At 48.1% G+C, this 24,045-nt stretch overlaps 1 protein-coding gene across 2 annotated transcripts in view; it reads left to right on the plus strand.

Moving 5' to 3' along the window:
- The window catches only part of Grk3 (G protein-coupled receptor kinase 3), a 101,386-nt gene that overhangs the window by 23,805 nt on the left and 53,536 nt on the right, over nt 1-24,045 (plus strand). For both annotated transcript variants that reach the window (XM_038346277.1, XM_038346276.1), the window contains exons 2-3: nt 6,431-6,507; nt 21,743-21,816. In XM_038346277.1, the coding sequence (XP_038202205.1) occupies nt 6,444-6,507; nt 21,743-21,816 (138 nt within the window). In that variant the 5' untranslated portion in view covers nt 6,431-6,443. The remainder of the gene's footprint in view (nt 1-6,430; nt 6,508-21,742; nt 21,817-24,045) is intronic.

A 24,045-nucleotide genomic window follows, 5' to 3' on the forward strand; every position in this document is an offset into this window, starting at 1 on the left:
TTGAGACAAACAGGACTGCTTGGGACTGTGGGTGTTCACGGTTTCCCTTGATGGATGATAGAATTTACCAGGCGAGCAGCATCTCAGCTCCTCAGCGTTCCCCTGTGAGAGATGACAACATGTGTCTTTAAAAATGTTCTTGCAAACATGGATATTTAAGGTGTTTATTATTCATAACCAATCCCAAACTGGTGGCATATACAAATGCCCACAGACAAGTGATCAGCAAACCCTGGGCTATTCCTGCAGCAACAGAAGCTTGGCTGGGAAAGGCTAAGGACTCACAATATGGAGTGTGGGAGTAGCCCTGGGGCTAAAGAAAAAAGCAAGCTCATGAGATGAGACAGCCCAGCGTGGAGGCCGATGCAAGCTGCAGTTTTGACCTGCAGCGCGTGGCCTGTGTGGAAGGCCCCTCGCTGCCTGGACTCCAGAATCTGTGGGACACTTTCTGCCTTGTAGGACTGATGGAAACTTTTAATGTCTATTTTTAGGACAAGGAGTTACAGGGTGCGTGTACTTGTATAAGGTACACCTAACAGTGCTACCAAGATATGCATTGAATTATGACTTGTCGTGGTTTGAATAGACTCCCAAAAACTCATGCATTTTTGTCATAGTTGGGGTTTCTATTGCTATGAAGAGACACCCATGGCAACTCTTAAAAAGGAAATCGTTTAATTGGGGCTGACTTACAGTTTCAGAGGTTTCGTCTGTTATCATCATGGCAAGATACGATAGTGTGCAAGCCAACAATGGTGCTGGAAAAGGAGCCGAGAGTTCTGTATCTTGATCTGCAGGCAATAGGAAATGAACTGAGTCCCACACTGGGTGTAGCTTATGAGACTCAAAGCCTGTCTCCATAGGGAGACTTCCTCCAAGAGGCCACACCTATTCCAACAAAGCCGAACCTCCTAATAGTGCCACTGTCTATGGGCCAAACATTCAAACACGTGAGTCTGTGGGAGCCATACATATTCAAACCACCACAGTTTGAATGTTTGGTCTATAGAGAGTGGCACTGTTAGGAGGTGTGGCCTTGTGTGAGTGGAAGTATGTCACTGTGGGGGGCAGGCTTTGAAGTCTCATATGCTCAAACTACACCCAGTGTGGGACTCAGTTCCCTTCCTGTTACCCGAGGCTCAAGATGTCGAACTCTCTGCCTCCAACGCCATGTCTGTCTGCCTGCTGCCTTGCTTCCTGCCATGGATAAACCTCTGAAACTGTAAGCCAGCCCCAATTACATGCTTTCCTTATAAGAGTCGCAACGATCATGGTATTTCTTCACAGTAATAGAAACCCTAACTAAAATATGATATATGCTAAAACATTAAAAGTGAATTATACCTTAGTTTGCCTTTAAGCAGATAAAAAAAAGTAATTCTGACTATCAAGGAGCTCAGCGGGTAAAGGCGATTGACGAGAAGCCTGGCAGTAGGAATTTATGGCCCAAATCCACAGGCAGAAGAGAACTGAGCCCCCCACACCTTCTGACCACCTCCACACTTGTGCTGTGCATACTGACACACACTAAGTAAATGCAAAGCACGGAACTAGCTTGTTCCCTCACTGCCAGCGACCAGCAGACTAGATTTCATTCCATTTGAGTCAGTGCTCTGGGGCTCACAAGCTGAAAAGCCCCCTTCTCCGTTTCCTGTCTCTGTCCCACGTCATAGTTCAGTGTGTATGTTGTTTACTTTCTGCGCTCACCGCTCCTTCCGCATCCAGCGCTTCTTTGTGTCCCGGTCGTGTATAATTAGCCCTGATATCTTACTTCTCTTCTTTTAGAAATGCACTGGCGGCCCTAGACTCTGTGTTGTTTTATATAAATTGTTTCTTGTTTCTGCATTCTGTGAAAGTCCCCCTGGGGTCCTGATGGACTCAGACAGACTTGATAATGAAATGTGGCAGATCTTTAGATGTTCTTAATGTCAGTCTTTCTGTTCATAACCGTGGTGCGTATCCCCACTCCTTAATCTCTCTATGTGACTTATAATTTTCCCCATAAATGTTTTGTGCACATTTTTGGAAGATTTTAATTTCAAGGCATTTCAGCTTTTTTTTATTTTATTGTAACTAGGCTCTTCCCTTTTAATCACTTTAAAAATTGGTGGCATATGGAAATTATTTCAAAGCACTAATTCTGTACCTTGGGGGGCTGTCTTTTGCTTTTGTTTAAGGAAGAGATTGATAGCAGAATTTCTGTGTAAGCATGCCTGGTAGTGTATGGGGGTATGCATTTGGTATGTGTGCATGTGGCTAGGGCTGTGTGTTCAGTATACATGTGGCATTGATGTGGGCTGTGTGCAGGGTATGTGTACATGCATGAAACTGTATGGGGGAGTATGTGTGTACATGCATGGGGTCATGTGTGGCATATGTCTGCATGTATGAAACTGTTTGGGTTATGTATGCATACCTGGGGCTATACATGGAATATATATGTGGCATTTATGTGCATATATGGGGTGTGTGCTTGTGTGGGACTGTGTGGAGAGTATGTGTGTGCGTGTATGGGTCTGTGGGGGGTATGTATGTATGCATGCATGAAATTGTGGGGTATGTATGAATGCTTGGGGCGGCGGGGGTATGTATGCATGCATGGGACTATGTGTGGGATATATGTGCATGCATAGGAGCTGTATGAGGAGCATGTATATGCATACATGGGAGTGTAGAGGCATGAGGCTACCATGTTTGGATATATGTGTATGCATGGGGCTGTGTGAGGAATATGTGTGTGCATGCATGGGACTTAGATGGTATGTACGCATGCATGGGGCTGCGTGTGGGGTATATGTGCATGCCTGGGCTGTGAAGAGTACAGGTGTTCATTAATGAGGCTGTGGGTGGGTGTAGTGTGTATGTGCATGCAACACATACTGGGGTGTATGTAGTGTGTATTCTCATGCATACTTTAGAGAGAGGTGATACTGAGGGTGTGCGTTTTGGCTATCTTCTGAATGGATTCTCCACATACAGAGTTGGCCCGGGTCCTGGGAAAGGGTGGTGGCTGGAGTCTTGGCTGCTGTCAGTCCCCTGGACAGTTTCCCTTTATTCCTGGACAGCAGTGGGAGGAATCTCTCATACAGCTGATGTCCTGGAGTGGCAGTGACCGTCTCTTTCTCCCTCTGTGGATCAGGGTTACTCACGCTGCACTTTTAATGTAGTCTTTAAACTATGCCACTGTATCGATTGCTCTTCCTCTTGTCGTACCCGAATGCCTGACAGAACAAGCTGAAGGAGGAAGGCTTACTTCCTTTTACTGTTTGAGGGTGCAGTCTGTCATGGTGGGGACGGCATGGCGGCCGGAGGCTTCTGGGTGTGACTGCAGGAACACCAAGCTGCTTGCTTACATCTGGACGGATCAGGAAGTAGAGATGGGGCAGGAAGTGGGTTCTGACTGTGAGCCTCATGACCCATACTCTAGTGCCACACTTCCTCCGACTGTGCCCTGCCTCCTAAAGGACCCACACAGTCCCCAGACAGCACTACCGGCTGCAACCAAGAGTTCAAAGATAGGATTCTGGGGCGGGAGAGAGGGGGAGGTATTTTACACCTAAACGTAGCTTTCTTCCTGGGACCCCGCGGGCTCACGGCCACCTCGTGATGCAGCTGTGTCCAGTCTCATTTCAAATGGCTTTTTGTTCCCACACTGTTTTCAAAAGTCCAGGGTCTCAGCCAGGCCTGGGTGGCTCACACCTTTAACCCCAGCACTTGGGAGGCAGAGGCAGGTAGACCTCTGTGAGTTCAAGGCCATCTCGATGTACACAGAGAGTACACAGAGAGTTCTAAGACCCTATCTCAAAAACCAAACAGTTCAAAGTCTCTTCCTGGACTGAAGACAAACTGTTAACTATAAGTCCATGCAACATTAAAAGTATGTTCCTTACTTCCAGCATACGTGTGTTGAGTAGATATTCCTGTTCCAAAGGGCTGGGGTGAGTCGAGGCCTAGAGAGGAGAGACCAAGCAAAGCAGGAACAACCAGCAGGGTAGACCCTGGATCCCACAGCCCCAGGTTCAGGATTGGGGCTCTTGGTGGCATCTTATGGGCTCCAGCATTTTGGACATCCACAGCCTCAGTTCTGTTGCCTGTGGCACCTGTGACCATGCTCTTGGGCCTGCTCTACTGGGTGCTTTGTCAGACTTCTGTTTCTGGGCTCTCTCGATATCCTGGGTACCCCCCCCCCATTGCATCCTAGGCTTTACCTGCTCAGAAGTTCCCTCTACCCATGACCAGGGTTCAGGGTTCTGGAACCTAGGCTGCAGGCATTGCATCTTTATTCTTGCGAAACCAACACCACGTGGCTAGCCACCCATTCTGTTCCAGCTGAGATGTGGCCTGCCACCCCTACTCCTCCTTAGCCCACCCCATCCCATTCCCACCCTCTCTCACCCCACCCCACCCCCATGGACCACAGCTGCCCTCTGTGGCTGAAAATGAGAAAGCATTCTTCTTAGATGCCGGGGGGGGGGGGTGGGGTGGGTGCTCTTTGCTCAACCACACCCCTTGTATCGCAACACCCTGAGATTCTGGTTAGCAAGGCCCTTCCTCCTGTTCCAGCTCTGAGTCCTGGGCTCTTTCATTAATCACAGTTACAAGGCCTTGGCTTGTCAACATCCCCTGAGCGACTTTGACCGCAGCTTTGCTCATTCACTGTCCGTTCCTTTCACACGTTCATCTCTCTGCTCTCTGTCCCAGTCACATCCCCGGCCTGAACGCCGTGCTACCCTGAGGTGGTCTCTTCTCCGCACCCCATTGTATTTCAGCCTCACTCAAGATTGGGGGGGGGGCCCACAGGAAGAAGACAGCCGCACTCTGCCAGAATGTAATGTGAATGATTGTAGTCTGGCCCCCAAGGCAGCTCTTATCCCTGTGGACCTGCTGGGCGTGGCCTCCACCATTTGCATGTTTTGGGCATTCTGGCCTTCTGAACATCTTCTGCAACGGCCCATTAAGGTCTGCTAATAGCATTTAAGGGCTCTTCAGTTCTCAGATACAAACTCTTCCAAATTCCTCTGCAAAGTGGTTCATCAGCCCGAGAGCCACGTGGTCAGGTGGTCAGAGCCATGCACACTGGTTCATCAGCCCGAGAGCCACAGGGTTAGGTGGTCAGAGCCATGATTCCACTGCAGACGGGTTCATCAGCCCAAGAGCCACGTGGTCAGGTGGTCACAGCCATGATTCCCCTGCACACTGGTTCATCAGCCCGAGAGCCACAGGGTCAGGTGGTCACAGCCATGATTCCACTGCACACTGGTTCATCAGCCCGAGAGCCACGTGGTCAGGTGGTCAGAACCATGATCTCCGTTTCCAGCAGCAACTCTCTTCTTTTGGGTCTCTGTGACTAAATGTACAGCAAGAAAGGGGAGGGGCTTATGTTGACTTATAGTTTGAGGGTTGTGCTAGCTAGTTTCATGTCAACTTGACACAAGCTAGGTGGGGAACTCCACTGAGGAAATGCCCCCATAAGATTCGGCTGTAGGACATTTTTTTACTGAGTGGTTGATGGAGGAGGGCCCAGCCCATTGTAGGTGGGGCCATCCCTGGGCTGGGTGTCCTGGCTTCTATAAGAATATAGCTTGAGTGAGCCATGAGGAACAAGCCAGTAACCAGCATGGTCTCTGCATCAGCTCTTGTCTTCAGGTTTCTGCCCTGTTTAAGTTCCTGTCCTGACTTCCTTCAGTGATGAGCTACTGTCTTAGTTAAAGTTCTAGTGCTGTGAAGAGACACAGTGACCACAGTAACATTTATAAAGAAAAACATTTAATTTGGGCTGGCTTACAGATTCTGAGGTTTAGTTCATTATGGTCATGTCGGGAAGCATGGTGGTATACGGGTAGACATAATGCTGGAGAAGGTACAGAGAATTCCACAACTGGATCCACAGGCAGCAGAAAGAGATGGGGGGAGAGAGAGAGAGAGACAGACTAGGACTGACTTGAGCTTCTAAAACCTCAAAGCCCACTCCCATTTGCACACTTCCTTGAACAAGGCCACACCTTACAATACCACTCCCTCTACTCATTCAAATCTGAGTCTGTGGTGTCAGCTCTTACTCAAACCACCACCACTACGATGTGGAAGCATAAGCAAAATAAAGCCTTTCCTTTCCAACTCATTTTTGGTCATGGTGTTCATCATAGCAATAGGAACCCTGACTAAGACAAGGGTTCAGTCTGTCGTGGCCGGAAGGCATGGTGGCAGGAAAGGTGTAGCTGTGGTTGTTAGAGTCTGAGGCTGCTTGCTCACATCTAGGTCAACAAATAACCAACAAACAAAAACCCTGAGGTCAGGCAGTACGTGATGCTCCCAGCATCTGCTTCCTCCAGTGAGGTCCCATCTCCAGAGTGCCCCCAGCTTCCTCGAACCCTGGAGCGTCTGCAGGGCACTGTGCACGCATGCCCTAACAGCCCCTCTTATCTTGCAGTATCCGGAGCGTGATGCAGAGGTATCTTGCAGAAAGAAACGAAATAACCTTTGACAAGATTTTCAATCAGAAAATCGGTGAGTTCTGCTTCTTCATCGGGTACTGTCATGGCAGCAGTGAGAGCTGGTGATGTCACAGTGACCTCTGCGTAGAGCCCTTGGTGCTGTGTACCATGTAGAGCTGAAGAGGGGACTGGTTAGTGTCATGTGGTTAGTGATTCTCTTCACTCCTGTGTATTTTCCCTGTAATGCATTATTTGGAAACAGATGGTTTAAGCTTTAAGGTCATTGGTGGGTGTTTGTGGGGTATAACCCCACAGCCTGGAGGGAAAAGTGAGGAGAGGTTCAGCCCCGCCCCAGCAGGTTCCCAGAGCTGCCTCTCTCAGAGGGAGACATTTCTCCAGGTTTTTCTGCCTGTTCACACCAGATGGACATTTCTATGCCTCAGAAAGCCCCCTTCTACTGGAGCCACTCCTATTCTTGTTGAGAATGCCTCGTGAAGCATCAGGCTTGCTCTTTGTGTCTGAGCTTTAGACTTGCTGGCTATTTCTCATAGAGGGAGGCTTGCCCTGCATGGAGCCTGTGATCTCCGTGTCTGACCACTTTCCCTGACAACGAGGCTTTCATTTATTTATCTGCTGCTGCGATGTTAGCACTTCGTCCCCTTCCGGGGTGTGTGTGGACTTACCACACTTTGTTTATCCATGTAGGAGGTAGAAGACCGTTGGATTATCTCTACATTTTTGTCCATTCTGAGCAAGGTAGCTGTGACCTGTGAATATTTACAACACCCCCTCTATCTCTCTCCCTCCCCTCCCCTCCCCCCCCCCCGTGTGTGTGTGTGTGTGTGTGTGTGTGTGTGTACCTGTACAGCCATTCATTTCCTTAGATATACACCCCTGAGTAGAGTTGCTGGGTTGTATGGTAAAGTCACGTTAAGCTTTTAAAGAAGAAAGCAGCAGACTGCCTTCTAAGTGGCTGGACTGTTGCACACGCCTGATGGGGGGGGGGCTCTGGTTCCCTGAGTCCAAAGGCCTGCCCCTGACTGCCACCCCCAACCTGTCATTTGGTTGCAGCATCTCGTTGTGGGGTTTTTTTTTTCTTTTTTCTTTTTCTGGTTTTTCGAGACAGGGTTTCTCTGCAGCTTTTTTAGAGCCTGTTCCTGGAACTAGCTCTTGTAGACCAGGCTGGCCCTCGAACTCACAGAGATCCGCCTGCCTCTGCCCTCCCGATAGTGCTGGATTAAAGGCGTGTGCCACCACCGCCCGGCTCTCTCATTGTGGGTTTATTTCTCATTCCCTCACAGTAACAGTGTTGGGGTGTTTGAATAATCGGCTGTTTCTAGATGGTCTTTGGAGAAATGTCTGTTTAAATATCTTGCCCTTTGGAATCGGGTTACCTTTGTCATTGTCATGGTCATGTTTGAAAATGTGCTCTTGTAGGCAATACCTCCTTTTCCTGTTTCACTGGCGGCATTGGAGCCGTGAGGTTTCACTATTAACGCCAGTCCAGTCTGTACACTTGCTCTTGGGTCACAGCTCGGAGTCATAGTTAAGATGTTTTTGCTCAATGGTTTGTAACAACTTTCTTTTTCTTTCTTTTTTTTTTTTTTTTTGGTTTTTTCGAGACAAGGGTTCTCTGCAGTTTTGAGCCTGTGCTGGAGCTAGCTCTTGTAGACCAGGCTGTGTAACAACTTTCTTATAATTGTTTTGGGTTTTTCTCTTATGTTTTGTATTTAGCTTACTGGGGTAAGTTTTTTAAATCTACAATAAGATCTAAATTAGTGGGGTTGTTTATTTGTATATATATTTTTACATTTATTTATTTGTGTGTGGGGTGCACATATGCATGCCAAGACTTGTATGAGAGGTCAAAGGGCAACTTTTGTTCCGGAGTTGGTTCTCTCCTTCTCTCATGTGGGTTCTAGGGATTGAACTCAGGCTGTCGGGCTTAGCAGCAATCCCATTTTATCGGCTGTGCCATCTCACCTGCTTCTTTCCCTTTCTTATGCATGACATTTTCTTTTCCCCATTGTATTGCCTTTTATAATCTTTTCTGAAAATTGACTGTAGAATTGGCTTAGTGTGGCTTCTGATGTCTGTTTACCCCTGAGTCAGCTTAGGACATTGTTCATGTCCCTGCTTTAGAGCACGGTTTAGAACTGGAGAGATTAAAGTCTCCACTGTGCTCTCTTGTTGGTTTTAAGGTTGTTTGGGGACTATTCTGGACCCTTTACATTTCTGTGTGAGGATTTTTGGTAATCCCTTTGCAGTTTCCTCTGGGCCTGTGATAGAGAGCCTTCAATCCGTGCTGCTGGGAGCCCCTGTGTTGACCCTATTAGTGAATAGCCTCAGCTGCTTCCACTGCTCTGGCATTACTGTCTTTTCCAGCCTCGCGCTTCCAGTGAGTTTATTCCTAAGGAAGGAAAGCTCTTCCACAGGGTCGAGCTGGAGCTGCTTCCACTTTTGATTGCTCATTGCAGAGATTCAGAAATACAATGTGATCTATAGCTAGCTCCTGGGGTCCAAACTAGGTTAGTAGTTCTAGTTAGGTGGGTGCTTGTCTGTGTGTACACCAGTGTGTGTGCACTTGTGTGCATGTGCCTGTGTCTTTGTGTGTGTGTCTCTGTGTGTAGATGTACCTCTGTGTGTGTGTGTGTGGTGTGTGTGTGTGTGTGTGTGTGTGTGTGCATGCATCTGTGGTTCGTGTGTGTCTATTGCATGTGTGGACCTGTGAGTCTCTGTATGTATGCATCAGTGTGTGTGTATCTGTATGTGTGTGTTTGTGCTCTTATGCGTGTGTATGTGAGTGTGTGTGACTGTGGTTCATGTGTGGTTTTGTGTTTGTGTGTGTTTATGGTACAATTATGGTATTCGTGTGCATGTAAGTGTGTATGCATATAAGTGTATATATGTGAATTCCTTAGGCTAGTCTACAACCTGTCTGAATAACCAGTTTCAACTTCTTTCTTTCTAATCTTGTGTCTTTATTGTTTTTCATTTTAATTCTCAATGTTTCTCTCAATTGTTTTTAGCATGATTTAAAATAACATTCATCTATAAAGAATTCATAAATGCATTTTTGGTTCTTGTGGCCCAAGTATAAAATTAGGGTTCCCACAAGCTTTGAGAACAGAGAAGTGTATTTGCTGATGGGAAAATAAAAGTGTGTGGGCATCACAGAGGCCGCCATGTTGTTCACAGCCGTGTGAAAGAGGGAACAGTTTTTTTAGTCTTTTTCCTGTAGAGACAGAGATGAACTGATTCATCCAGGTCTTATTCTACAAAGCGTGTGGTCTTATTCCACACAGAAAACACTGGAACTAACACTAAACGCTATAGATCATACCAGTAAGACATTCTAGGGTCTGGTGATGTGGTTTGGTGGGTAGAATGCTGCCTCTAGTAGATGAAGCCCTGGTTCAATTCCCAGCTCTGCACAAACTAGGTTGGTAGTGCACCCCTGTAATACAGCACTTGGGGGCATAGGCACAGACGTTTCAAGGGTATCCTTTTGACCACCACTGAGTTTGAGGCTAGCTGGGTTACACAAGAGCTGTCTACAAACAAACAAACAGACACTTTAGGATTCATTGTTGTTGATCTTAATGAGCAAAGTTACCAATCTGTTTATTGGCTCATAAAATGATTGTTTTGGAAGTTTTGTGCTTTAAAGCAAAATAGTTGTGGCAGAATCTTCAGATCCGATAGCTGGGCAGCCTCTGCCTGATGACAACTGAACAGTCTGCTTGTGGCCCTAGATTGGGACCAGTACCTGTGACCATGCTGCAACATGGTCCATTCTCTCTGGACTGATTCTTTCCTGACAGACAATCCCAGGTCCCCTTCCCATTCCATCAGTGCTGTGTCCTTTAGCTCAGAGTCACCTTTACCACAGGAGAGGAAAGAACAAGGGTCCCCCTTTGTCTCAGCAATCAATGGTTCAATGGTGCTGGCCTTGTGAGTCACCACTGCAGGAGGGGAGGGGCTTAAGGATCCCTTTGGTCTTCCTGAGAGTGGGAATGAGCGCTCAGCTAAGCTCTGATAACTGAATTTTCAGTAGAAAGGGTTAAAGGGTAGCAGGCAGGTGAGCTCTGGGGAACCTGGGTCAGTCAGAGTCACAGATTCCAGTTTCTGCCTTGGATAACAAAGCCATGCAGAGGGAGACACCGAGGAGAGGAAGCAGACATTGTTAGATACTGACAAGGTGATCTTGGCAGCCACTCTGTCAGCTTGGGTCAGATAGGGGACCTGCCCCTCCCCACAGCCTCTGCACCCTGGGGACAAATGAGAGGTCTGAGGTGAACGCTGATGGAAGGGCCACATCTGTCTCCCAAGGAAACTGTTTGTCTTCCTGTTAAGCCATCACTCAAATTCTAGAAGCAACCACAGTCATCACTGCTCAGAGGAAGATTCAGGAAAGGTGCATTTTAGTCTGTTACATATCTGCTACCCTGTGCTTGAACCCCTGGCTCCTGACCTTTGACCCATGATTCACAGGCTGGTAAATCTACTTGCATTTTTTTCCCTAAGGGTAGATTTTCCCCTCCCATGAGCAATATTGTCCATCCAGGCTCAGACCAATAGCTTTGTCCTCTGCTTGTGCAGTTGGCAGTACTTGTGGTTCTCACTCCCTAAGGAGCCATGCTACTTATGTAATATTGCCCCTGCTGCTGCTGAGTTAACTTCCGCTATCATTTCCTCTCTCCATCTATGGGCAGACTAGGAAAGAACACTTGCATCTGTAGGGGCCGAGGCAGGGGCTCATCTGGAAGAGTGCTCAACCCCCACATGCACACCCAGCCATCAGAACACACAGGGCACCCAAACATGCACTCAGTACTTGTAATCCATATATGCGTGCAGGAAAGTGTGCACACATGCACACAGCACAACATACTTCCATGCAGAGACTGTGCACAGCACTCAGGAGTGACTGTATGTATAATGCATGTGCACATGTGTTTGTGCACACATGCATTCATACCTCTGGCTCCTTGCTCTACTTCCTGTGGGCATCAATGACTCCACTGTTCTCTAGACACTCAGGTAGGTGATTGACACATCTATCCTTGCCTATCACTGTCCTTCTCCACGCTACTACTGTAGCCTACACCATTATCCCTCTCCAGGATATCTCAGGACGTTTTCCGAACTGGTGGTTCTATTCTTACTTTTATTCCCTTCCTAACTGATTAGACACAGTACATCACACCAGGCTCACGCCATGACTCTAACCAGGGCAGAGATCTGCTAGACTCAGGAACGCAGACCAGCAAAACAGCCTCAGTCCGTTTGTTCTCTTTGACTTCACTGTTTGCCTCTGCTCCCTCCTTACTCTTCCCCTTCCTTCTCCTGCCTCCTGAGAAATGTCCCTACTGCCATCCTCAGGAGCACTAGGCTCCTGCCCTCATTGCTGTGTCCACAACAGCAGCTTCTACACTTGTGGACTCAAGAAGCTGCAAATTGAGAATATTCCTAAACAAATCACATCTGCGCTGAACGTCGCACTTTCCCTGGTCCACGCTCTCTGGGCACTACAGCAGACCTGCCATTTTCACAGTGTTTCACATCAGGAATGATGAGGGGATGGGAAGAAGGGACAATGGCGGGATGATGGGAGGGTGGAAAGGTGGGAGGATAGGAAGGTGGGATGATGGAGGATGGGATGATGGATGCTGGTGGGAGGATGGGAGAATGGGAAAAGTGTGGACAGAAAGAGCCTCACTGTATAAAATAAATTCAGGAGATGGTGACAGCGTGGTAGTCTTCACCACACTGGTCTGCAGGATGTCAGCATAGAGAAAAGGCACAAAGGGAGGGCGTGCTTATTCGGCAGAAGATGGTGGTTTTTAAAGTATTCCCTGCCCCCGACTGGTCTCAAGAAAATCTTGCTTTCTCTCTTCGTATGCTGGGCTTGACTGACACCCAGATTTCATCCTATTGGCTTAGGATACAATTATTTATCTATTAAATAATTTTGGGCTTGAGTCCGCCCTCTCTCTCTGTCTGGGCTGACATGCAACCAATTGCCTCTGTCTAGTGCTCGGCTTTTGGGGATCTGAGATAAGGGGCAGGAGGGTCTCAGCACTTCTGCTTATGAGTCATTCTAAAGAACTCTAAGCACATCTCATGCTGAAAAGGGACATCACACTCTTGTTTCTTTCTTTTCGAGACAGGGTTTCTCTGTAGCTTTGGAGCCTGTCCTGGAACTCGCTCTGTAGACCAGGCTGGCCTCTAACTCACAGAGATCCCCCTGCCTCTGCCTCCCGAGTGCTGGGATCAAAGGCTTGCGCCACCCCCTCCAATCACAATCTATTTCTTACAGTGGGAAGATGGGAACTGTGTGAGTGCATGGGTCCAGATTCCACCAGATTTCTTGGCACCTCAGGACTTGGATTACCTGGTGTTTTTTCCAAATCTGAGGGACAATGCCAATCACTTTGTTAAGGTGCCTGAAACCCTTGTTTTCTAAAGCGTTCACTGGCACATATGTGGAGAATGTGAGTTTTGTTTGCTTGTTTGGTGTGTGTGTGTGTGTGTGTGTGTGTGTGTGTATGTGTGTGTGTGTGTGCATTGTTCCTTGGGACCACTGGTGAAGGATTTGAATTCCCCATGTGGAATTTCAGATTAGCTCAGGGCTGAGTGTTCAGGAAGTGTCTTGGCTCAAATCTCCTCAGCTCTGGACTTGCAAGCTGGATTTTCATGTCTTATAAAACAATTGCCCACTTTATTAACATGATTCCCCACAGGCCTTTTGGCAGTTGGAAGCTTCCAGCAAACACCATGCTGTCCAGCTGATACATATCAAATGTGGGTTTCTTGCAAATGGGTCCCTGGGCCACTGAAAAAAGTAGCTTTAACAGCACCTTTGAGACCCTGTGCTGTCGCAGATCATCCCTGTCACCGTCCTTGTCCCTCAGGGGCTTGTCCTTCCTGAGCTGAAGTCGTGGTGTCGTCTCTGTTGAAAACGCCTGCATCAGGGCCTTTGAAATTCTTCCTGTAGCCCATGTATATCTCCATGCTTCCCTTCCTCTATGACCCTCCATGGCTTCCCACCATGCTGATTTTCTCACAGTACTGATTCCTGTCAGCCCTAGCCAGGGGACACAGAGGAGAGGAAGGGTGAACCCCTGTCTTCACACAAGTCTGACCTGGTGATAGGGAAACAGAGGGGAAAAGCTACTTATCCAAGGAGATGGTCCTAGATGTCAGTCATAGCACAAGGAAACACCCTCCGCTCCAGGAAGTAGGGAAGGAGCTGAGACACACATTGCTCACACTGGGCCAGGGCTCATACCACAGTCACCTCAGTCATGGCACCCTGTGGCACAGACTGGCAGTCTGCTGTGAGGGGCAGGCATATAGATCTTCATGAAGACTTCCAGTCCCAGTGGTAGTGTGTGCCCAGTCCCTGCACTTGGGAGGTAGAATCAGAAAGACATGAGTCTGAAGGCGGCTTGTGTTATTGTTCCTTTCTCTGTGGCTGGGATAAAACACTCTAACCAAAGCACTCAGGGAGTGTGGTGGTTTGATCGGATTGCCCCCCTCCAATATGTGGCGCTATCAGGAGGTGTGGCTTTGTTGGAGTAGGTGTGGTCTTTTTGGAGGAAGTGCGTCACTGTGGGGGCGGGCTTCGAGACATTTGCTCAAGCTATGCCTAAGTTTACTTCCTGCTGCCTGAGGATCAGGATGTAGAACTCTCAGCCCCTTCTCCAGCACCATGTCTGCCTGCAAACCATCATAAAGCTCTGAAACCGTATGCCAGCCCCAATTAAATGTTCTCCTTTATATGGGCTGCCATGGGCATAGTGAAACCCTAAGATAAGGAGGAAGGGTTTACTCTGGCTCTCAGTTCAAGGCACAGCCCATTATGGTGGGGAAGTCAAGGCAGGGAGAGCCTGAAGCTGATCACATTACATCCTCAAGCAGGAAGCAGGTTGCTTCTCCACTCATACAGTCCAGGACCCCAGCTAGGGAATGGTGCTGCCCATAGTGGACAGGTCTTCTCTGTTAATTCAAGATAACCTCTCATGGATGTGCCTGGAGACTTGTCTCCTTAGTGATGTCTTAGGAAAGTTAAGAAACCTAATGCAGGGGGCTAAGAGGAAATGGACGGCTCCCTGGATCTCTGAGGGGGGTCACTCAGGGGCTACTCCTTCATGTAAGGCACAGCAAGTGCCAGCCACCTGAAGTTGGAGGGCAGATGGCCAAGCAGTGTCCTGATTGGCAAGTGAGAGAAGAGTGTGGGAGTCTTAGTGTGTGGAGGTCAGGTGAATGGTTGATACAGTAGTAAATATAGTATGCAAATATGGTGGGTGGACCCTATGTGCTGGACACCGGCCAGCCAGGAAGATAGGATGTAGAGACTGTCTTTCGTGAGGCAAAACAGGTGTGCACTGTGGGGCGATGTGTGTTTTCTGATGTCTGCAGCAGCATCCATGGACGTTGGAAAGCACTGGGAAGGCGCTGGAGAAGGGCTGGTAGGAAAAGACACCGGAGGTTAGAGGTACTGCAGCGTAGGATGCTTGCTTGTGTGGTTAAGGGAGCCTCTTCCTCAACAGGCCAGTCTGTCTCCGTGTTCTAGTCAGCTGTCGGCTTTCTGAGTCTCTCGAGTCAGTGGATTACAGCTCGGAGGGCTCCTCATGACACACATGTGACACCCAAGATCCTCTTTTGTTTTCAGGGAACTTGTTTGAAATCTCATACCCCTGGGAAGATGTTCCCATGGACTCAGTCAGCACGGAACACCGGGTGGATGCACCTTGTCCATTGGCTGCTTGCTCTTGGCTACGTCTTGTTGGATCTGGTGTAGAAAACCAGCTTCAACAAAACTCCTACATTCCAGGGTAGGAGCGTGAGGATAAGAATTATTAGGCAAAAGGAACAGAGATAGAAGAGAAATAAGAGGCAGGAACACAGAACAGCATCAGCGTTGGGAGGGACATTCAGTGAATACTGAAACCACCTCGGTTATTTGCCCACCCGCACGCGTGGCTTATATGCTTCACTCAAAGGGGGGGGGGGGGCGCAACAGACTTCATTAGCATGACACAAGGAATAGATTTGAATTTTCTGACCTCTGGTCCTGGTGGAGCAGATCTACTCAAAACTCAGAATACTAATTAACCACACCCTAGGCCAGTGTCTCTTGTTGTTTGTAGCTTCGTCTGTTGTTAACAGCTTTGAGAGAGCAAAATAAACTCAAGTTCCCTCACCTTCAGACAAGGTGGACCACGTCTGCGTGAGCCCAGACAGTCTGGACATGCTGGGTCCATGTGGTCTGTGACACCCTCCTGCCTCACACCCACAGAGCCAGTGTGGGTGGGTGGCTCTACACAGTTCTTTGGGTAGTATTTGTCCAGCGGCTTATTAGACTATCTTCATTTTTTCGTAAATCATTTGAAATCGGCTTAATTGTCAGTGTTTGTGCTATAGAAGGATGTCATAAACTAGAGTCATTTGGAAAGAAGAAACATCAGTTGAGAAAACTTTTCCATCCGATTATCTGTAGGCAAGCCTGTGGGGCATTTTCTTGATTAGTGATTGATGGGGGGGCAACCCATTGTAGATGGGCCATCCTTGAGGAAAGCAGGCTGAGCAAGCCACGGGGGCAAGCCAGTGAACACACCCCTCCATGGCCCCTGCAGCTTCTGCCTCCAGGTTCTGGCCCTGTCTGAGTTCCTGTCCTGACTTTCTCCAGTGATGGACTGCCTTGGGACTGTAAGCTGAATTAACTCTTTCATCCCCGAGGGGTTTTTGTTTAGTTGTTTCTCACAACAACAGAGACCCTAAGTCAAGGAGCGCGGGCTGGGACTGGTGAAGATAGGATTGTGGCCTGGGGGAGCCGCCCTGCTCTAGGACTGGAGACTTTCACTGCACCTTCTGCCAGTTGTGACAAGATCGTTTTATACAGCCGGAAGGAATACAGCTATGGGAAGGGTTGGGTGCAATTTTTTCCCTCCCCAGTGTTATAGAAGTTTCCTCCCATTCCACTTTTGTTTTTTTTTTTCTAGACAAGGATGTTCCATGGGTTTTCCTTTGGCCTCATACATAGATAGCCATCTGCCCTTTGTTCCCAGGACTCACGGCACTTTGTGAGAAAGGAAAGGATCCTGTAGCTCCTTCAAGAGCGTACGGGTTTCCTGGGAACAGACAGAGCCTGGATTTCAACTCGGGTAACATGGCTGCTCTTGCCTTCAATGGCAGTATACTCAATATGGGTTCTTTCTGTGAAGGTTTAAGTCCACATGCAAAAGCTCCCTTACCATGAACAATTATGGCAGCCTGCACCTTTAATCCCAGTACCCAGGAGGCAGAGGGAGGCGGATCTCTGAGTCTGAGGCCAGCTTCGTCTACAGAGGGAGTTCAAGGATAGCCAAGCCTACACAAAGAAACCCTGTCTCAAAGAACTAAACAAAATAAAAGAATAACAAAAAGTTTACCAAGGAGGGCAGTGAGATGCTCAGTAGCTAAAGGTACTTACCATCAAGCCTGATAACCCAAGTTCTAGCCTCAGCATTCACTTGCTTGAAGGAAGGGACCGACCCAACTGACTCCTGTGACCTCCACATGCTTGCCGTGGACACACACACACACACACACACACACACACACACACACACACACTATACACATGGAAATAAACAGATAAATAAATGTATGTGACTAAAATTTTTAAACTTAAAAGACGTGGGAGGGTGTCAGGGAGGCAGTTAGCCATGCGCTTATTTTATTACATTCATTGGTTCCTGTTGGAACTGAGATGAATCGAGAGGGCCCAATGAGGACTGACAGCGTGGGCTAGTCAGATGGGCCCGCAGCAGCTGGGCATGCAGTACCGTATCTGATGGCTAAATGTGTGCCTTATTTGTTTTTCTATTAATTTGCTTTTCCATTCACTGTTTAAGGTTCCCTTTAGTATCCCGTATGTGGGACAAGACTCTGACCCCTTGTTTCAATGGCTGACAATGCTGGATATGGCTCCACGCACCCAGAATTATGTGTTTTGGGGGTGGAAATGCTAAGCCCTCGAACTCACGTATTTTTGTATGGAAATGTACTTAGAGTGTAATTATCAGAGTTCTTCCAAGGGTCTACATGCAAGGCTTTTCGCGGACACATGGCTTGCAGGCATGTTTCTCCAAATACTCGGGCTTCTTTTGCAGCTCCTAACGGAAGCGGTAAAGCAATACTGAAGTGCACTTTGCTGTTTTTCTAATACAGGCGGGTAGGCTGTTAGTGACCTTGGCTAACCTCAAAGGTTCTCCTATGACAGTCATCATCTGGAGTCACAGTCTTCTTAGGGTCCATTTGGCTGCAGCTTTCCTAGCGGTTCCTGTCCTTCATGCCGAGCAGCGGCAGGCGCAGTCACACAGAGGCCCAGGGGGTCCCTCGAGAGCCTTCTCTCTGCATTGGGTTTTTATCTTGTTTTACAAACCCCTGACTGTGTCCGTATACACCTGTCCTCTGTTCTGCCCACTGCTCCGTGTGCGTGTGTAGCTCATAGAAGGCTGAAGTCGAATACGTTCCCAGATAGTCCCAGCCGCTACCTTTGTTGTCTGAGTTCCTTCACATAAATGTTAGAGTCTGTTGATTGGCTTTTAAAGAAATTTCCTGATGAGCTTTGCACTAGCCGGGATTATTCTAAGACAATGGTGGACCTAATTCTTCCTATCCACAAGCATGGCGTTACTCTCTGCTTATTTGTGTTTTCTCGGTTGTATGCGTTGGTGCTTTGTAGCTTTTAGCCAAGGAGTCGTACACATGTCTGGCTAGGCTTGTACCCGAATCATGCACTGGTTGGTGTTGATGAGCTGCACGGCCGTGTAATTTCTCATGGTGCTGTGCACCAAAGCCTGACGTGAATCTATTGCATTAGTTGATCTCATTGTACAACAGTGAAGTCTTTTATTGCATTATAGCTCAGTTTCTAGACAGACACTGCTCTTTCAAGACAGTATTTTAGGTTGTGCATTTTTCATGTTGAATCTGGAGCTTCTTGGCATCCTTAACCTTTGAGACAGTGTAAGAAGATGCAGTACAGATGATTTTATTACCAGGGCCGTTTGTTCTTCTGCACAACATGATTATGCTGAGTGTTCACTGTCTGCCCTTTGGATAATTTTATTGTTATTCTTGGACCATTGAGTTTCTGGCATCTCCTGTCTGGGTGCTGCAAGCTTGCAGTGTCTTCTGCTGCTTCTGTTTCACCATTCTCTGGTCTTCACAGCATGATTCCTACTTGAACCGATGTCCGACCACGCATCCCACAATGTTCAGCTCACTTTGTCATATTTAAAAACAAACAAAAAAAAAGAACCTTAGTGGTGAAGACCCACCGGGGACTGATCCAAGACCCTTTCCTTTTTTAATTTTTTAAAATTTTTTCTGTGTTTTTTATTGGGGTTAATCATGGGTAGGAACTGTCACCTTCAAGGTATGCCCCTACCACCAAGCATGTCCATTTTTAATCCTCTTGGGATGCTTTCCGTAACTTTTTCTTTTCCTTTGTACTCTTTGTCGAGCTAACAGCAGCTTCAGGTTCCTCAGAGAATTTCCTTTTCTTCTTGGGGACAATGGGGCTTGCTGCCTCTTCTGGTTCACTGGCCATTTCCTCCTTCCGTGAGGATTTCTTCCTCTTGGGAGGACTTAAGCTGCTAGTAGTCCCCTCTTCAGCATCACTGGCCAACTCCTCCTTGGGAGGCCCTTTCCTTTTTTAAAATCGCATAATTTATTTGTGTGGGTATGAAGGTGCACCTGTGGAAGTCAAAGGTCACTTGTGTGAGTCGCTTCCCTCCTTCTGCTCTATGGGTCCTGGGGATCAAACTCAGCTTGTCAGCTTGGTGGGAAGCTCCTTTACTCACTGAGCCATCTCTGGGCCAAAGTCTTTTTGTTTTTTTTTTTTTTAAGTTGAACTGTGCACAAGTGCTAGGAAGACGATGTGCGTTTTGTGACCTCACTCACCCGGATGAAGCAGGCACGCCACATGTGCGGTGTTCCCAGATAGTTTCCGTGACGCAGTCATGAAACTGGCATGAAGACATTTGTTTGAAGGCACCCGATGAGGTGGCAGCGCGGAGCACCAGGGTGTGTGCTCGCTCAGTGCTTCCTGAAGGTGTGGAAAGACATGTGGAAGGCGGGAACGGCCTCCCGAAGGCCTTTCAGAGAACTCTCGGAGCATGGGGTCTTGGCTGGCCGCGTGACTCCTCTCCCCACTCAGCGTCAGGGTAATTGCCGCGGAGCTTAGAAAGGCACTCGAGTTAACTTATGCTAGCAATCCCATCCTTTTGTGTTTGCTCAAGGATGTAATATACTCAAAGTTTATTATTTTCTTTGTTGCCGAACTCAACCACCTCAAGTGGTTAGGAAACGGCTAATTATCTATAAGGGATGCATATTGGAAAGCCACACTGATAGAGTTTGTTTCTATTATTGGCCATATAAAAATTTTAATTATCAAAGGCAAGACTTTGGTTATCTCTCCAGCATAATAAAATGCCTCCTCCAGGAAATTATATAACCATAAATTATTTTTTATTTTACCTCCTGCCACTGTTTTGTTGTTGTTTGTTTTATTTCTAAGACATGGTCTCACCCTGTAGCCCAGACTAGTCTAGAATTTTACTATATAGCTCAGGCTGGTCTAGACTTTTAGCAGTCCTCCTGCCTCAGCCTCCTGGGTGCAAGATTGACACCTCTTGCCTCTATATTGTCTTTTTAAAAATAAAATTTAATGTGCCTATGGATTCAGAGATAGGAGCAGTGGCATTACTGGCCCTCCCCAGCAATGTGGGAGGTCTATACCAAGCATGGTCTTTGAAACCTGGCTATCCTAGCGGTTGGGAAGGGGAGTCTCCAAATACATAGTTTACACTGAGACAATGACAGGCACATGGAAGAGACCCTTCTATGTGTCTATACCCAAAGTGTTCAACCTTCATGCCCAGACATTTTCCCACTGTTTTATTAAGGTGTTTCCATTAAAAAAAAAAAAAGTGACTTACGAGAGTTTTGTTCAGGGCATGGAGAGATGGCTCGGTTGGTTCAGGGTACTCACTGCTCTTCCAGAGGCCAGGGATGTTTAGAATCCAGAGCTAACCCCTGACAACTCCCACCCAGCTCCCATCCAGCTCCCACCCAGCTCCCACCCAGCTCCCACCCAACTCCCACCCCGCTCACACCCAGCTCCCACCTAGCTCACACCTAACTCCCACACAGCTCCAGGGGATCTAATGGCCTCTCCTGGCTTGGCAGGCAGACACCTTTACTGGCTGAGCCATCTTCATGGCCCCTAACCTTCTGGAGTTTTTTATTCCTGCGTCTCCACCCTCAGTGTGCTTGGCTTGTTCAGGCTTGACTGTGAGGCTTCTGCTAGGTATCGTGGTTGTGAAGGACAGGAGGCTTGAGACTTAGAGAACTAGCTAGAGGCCCGAGGCCTGTGGGGGAAGCCATGGAAAGGGGTGCACTCTCCTGGGCTGGGAAGTGCTCGGGGCAGTTATGTGAGATAAGCTTGCTTTGCAAGCTTGAGGGTCTCAGTTTGGATGCCCAGCGCCCATGTGAAAACCCAGGTGTGTCTGTGCTCACCTTTCCCTCCATCCCTGGGTGTGCAGAGACAGGCAGATTCCAGAGCTCGCCAGGAGAACCTGATACTGACATCTAGCCTCCATGCACACACACACTTACCTGCACCTTCGAGCAGTCTTGCACAGACAGGGACATGTACCCCAGATGGACTCTAGTGTTGTGTCTCATCCTGGGCATACCTCAGAGCAAAGGTGGCTCTTGGAGCAACTGGAAGGAATAAAGGGTCTCAGAATTGTTTGTGTGGGGGGCAGGGCAGGGAGTTGGGTGTTCTAGGCATGAGGCATGGCTGGCTTCAAGGTGGTCCCGGTGTCCTGAGCAAGAATTCCTTGTCAGTGCTTGCATACCATGTGTTTGCTAGGATGTGAGGAAAGGGCCTAGAAGGGCCTAGTAGCTCCACCAGCTCCAGGCATCCTGTTTCCACAAGAATCCTGTGGTGGTCACATGAACTCTATCCTCTATGTCTCTGTCCTCTTGGACTGTTAACTCACTATAGTGACCTGCAGTCTCAGGGGCTGGTGACAATGGGAGGAGCTGTAAGCAGAGAAAAAAATGCCAAGCCAGCCGTGGGTATGGTACAGTCCTCTGGGGTTCACCCTCTTCAGTTCTCCATTTTCCCCCCTGCAGTAGGGGAAGGAGATGCTGAGTGATAAACACATTATTTCAAAGAAGCCCTGTGGGCTAAAATTTCCTCGTCTCCCCAGTTGAAGTTTTTTCTTCTTTCCCTTTAGGCTTTCTGCTATTTAAAGACTTCTGTTTGAATGAAATCGACGAAGCCGTGCCCCAGGTGAAGTTTTATGAAGAGGTAAGGCTCAGACCTCTTGTGCAATTCTCTTCCAAAGTATTTTCAGCTTAGCCTTGGAACAATCTTAAAGACCGCAAACACCTTGTGTAATTCAGAAGTTCATTAAATAACTTGGTGGTGGCAGATGAGTTAGCAGCGCTGACCATGCCCACAAGCCAGGGCTGGTGTACAGTTCAGGCTCCTAGCCTTGAACTCACAGCCTCTGCCTCTTCCTCTGCCTTTGCCTTTGTCCTGCCTCAAGAGGGCTGGGACTCAAGAGTGAGAGCAGAGGTTCTCAGCCCCTTTTGTGGGGTTCAATGACCCTTTCACATAGGTCACATATCAGACATCCTATATATCATATATTTACAGCACCGTTTATAACTGTAACAAACTTACAGTTATGAAGTAGCAATGAAAACAACTTTATGGTTGGGGGGTCACCGTGGCATGGGAAACTGCATTTAAGGGTTGCAGTGCTGGGAAGATTGGGAACCACTTCTCTAGAGGCTCTGGAGCACAAGGGAGGAAGAAAGCAGATGAGACTCCAGAGTCATTTGAAGGTCGTAAGCGGCACCTGCTTTTGGCCATCTATAGGTGTTGGCTGTGACCATGAGAGCCGAGGCTGGAGGATTTGAAAAAGAACTTAAAACCCGAGGTTTCCTGGCCATCTTGGAGGACTGGGGCAGGAACTTTGTGGGGTTGGGGCTCCCAGACATACATTTGCTTTCCCCAAGACATTGGGTGAAGTTTGGGATTGGAGGGACCTATAGAGTTACTGCAGAAGTTTCTGGAAGGTCCATTGAACTCTGTCTTAGCCTTATGGGGGTGAGAGAATGCAGGCTTCCTGGGAGCCACGTGAGTAAGTGAGGGACACCCTGGTGGGAGTGATATGCCCACTGCTGTTTTGGGGGTGAACTGGGTAGTCGGGAATTAAGGCTCCCCACTGGCCGGAGAGATGTTTCCAGACACAAGGAGAATGGAGAGGTTTTAGGGAATGACCCCATCCCTCAAGGCATGCCAAACACTGAAGCCAAGGAGAGTGAATTGTCACCAGGCTAGGCTGAGAACTCCTTGGTCTCTAGAAAAGACACATCTTTGAATGCCACAGAAGGCCACACTCAGGAAGGGATCTGTTGGCGGAGGCCGCTTGTTAGTTTCCAGCTTCCCAGGCCCAAAATAATCACACAGAAACTGTATCAATTAAATAACAGTTTGGCCTATTAGCTCTAGCTTCTTATTGGCTAGGTCTTGCATCTTAAACTAGCCCATCTCCATTAATCTGTGTATCACCATGTGACTGTGGCTTACCAGATAAAGTTCTGTCTCCAGCGTCTGTCTCCCTTGAGGCTACATGGCATCTCTTTTACTCCACATTCTCTGTCTCTGTCTCTGTCTCTGTCTCTGTCTCTGTCTCTCTCTCTCTCTCCAACCTGGCTATATTCTGTTAAGCCATTGGCTGAAAGCAGCTTCTTTATTAACTAACAAAATCAACATATACAGAAGGACTTCCCACACCAGGGATCAAACCCGAGGTAGATGGGGCATTTTGGAAAAGACAGCCCATCTCTAGTCAGGCTCACTTGCTGTGATGTGCCCACTAGTGCACAGGGAGACCCTGTTCTTGATGGATGCGATGGGAGGGGACAAGTGGGAAGACAAGGCCACCGAACACCAAGACCGGGTAGATGAATAGTGGAGTAACTGACAAGTACTTAAATAACTGCTCACAGAGGCCATGGTGTGTGTGTGTGGGGGGGGAAGTGGGCAGGGGCTGTTGGCACAGGCCTATGATCCCACACTCAGATGGCAGAGGGGGTGGGGGCCCAAGTCCATCCCACCCCTTACAGGACTCACACACAAAAGTCTCCTTAATCTGCCTGCAGCCATGCCCTCCAGGTGCTGTGAGATGTGAGACAAATCACATGTCACATGGCCATCCCTGGTGTGTAAGATACCAAACTCCCTCCACTCGAGGACTTAAGACTGAGGTCCAGTGAGCTGGGTGGTTATTCCCGTCCACTTCCCAGGACACCTGTCAAGACACAGACAGTCTTAGAAGAGAGAATATAACAATAGAGGGTCAGTCCCTAGGATTTTTTTTTTGCCCCTGCTGATTCAGTCTTATTCCTCGAACCCCAGCCTCATGCCTGGCATTGTGTGGTTCTGTGTCTCTGTGCTTATACTCTGGGAGAGAAAGCTACAGCCAGCTGGATGTCCACAGGCATAGAACTGCTCCAGTGGCTCAGA

Source organism: Arvicola amphibius, chromosome 10 (genome assembly GCF_903992535.2).
Source record: "Arvicola amphibius chromosome 10, mArvAmp1.2, whole genome shotgun sequence".
Classification (NCBI taxonomy): Eukaryota; Metazoa; Chordata; class Mammalia; order Rodentia; family Cricetidae; genus Arvicola; species Arvicola amphibius.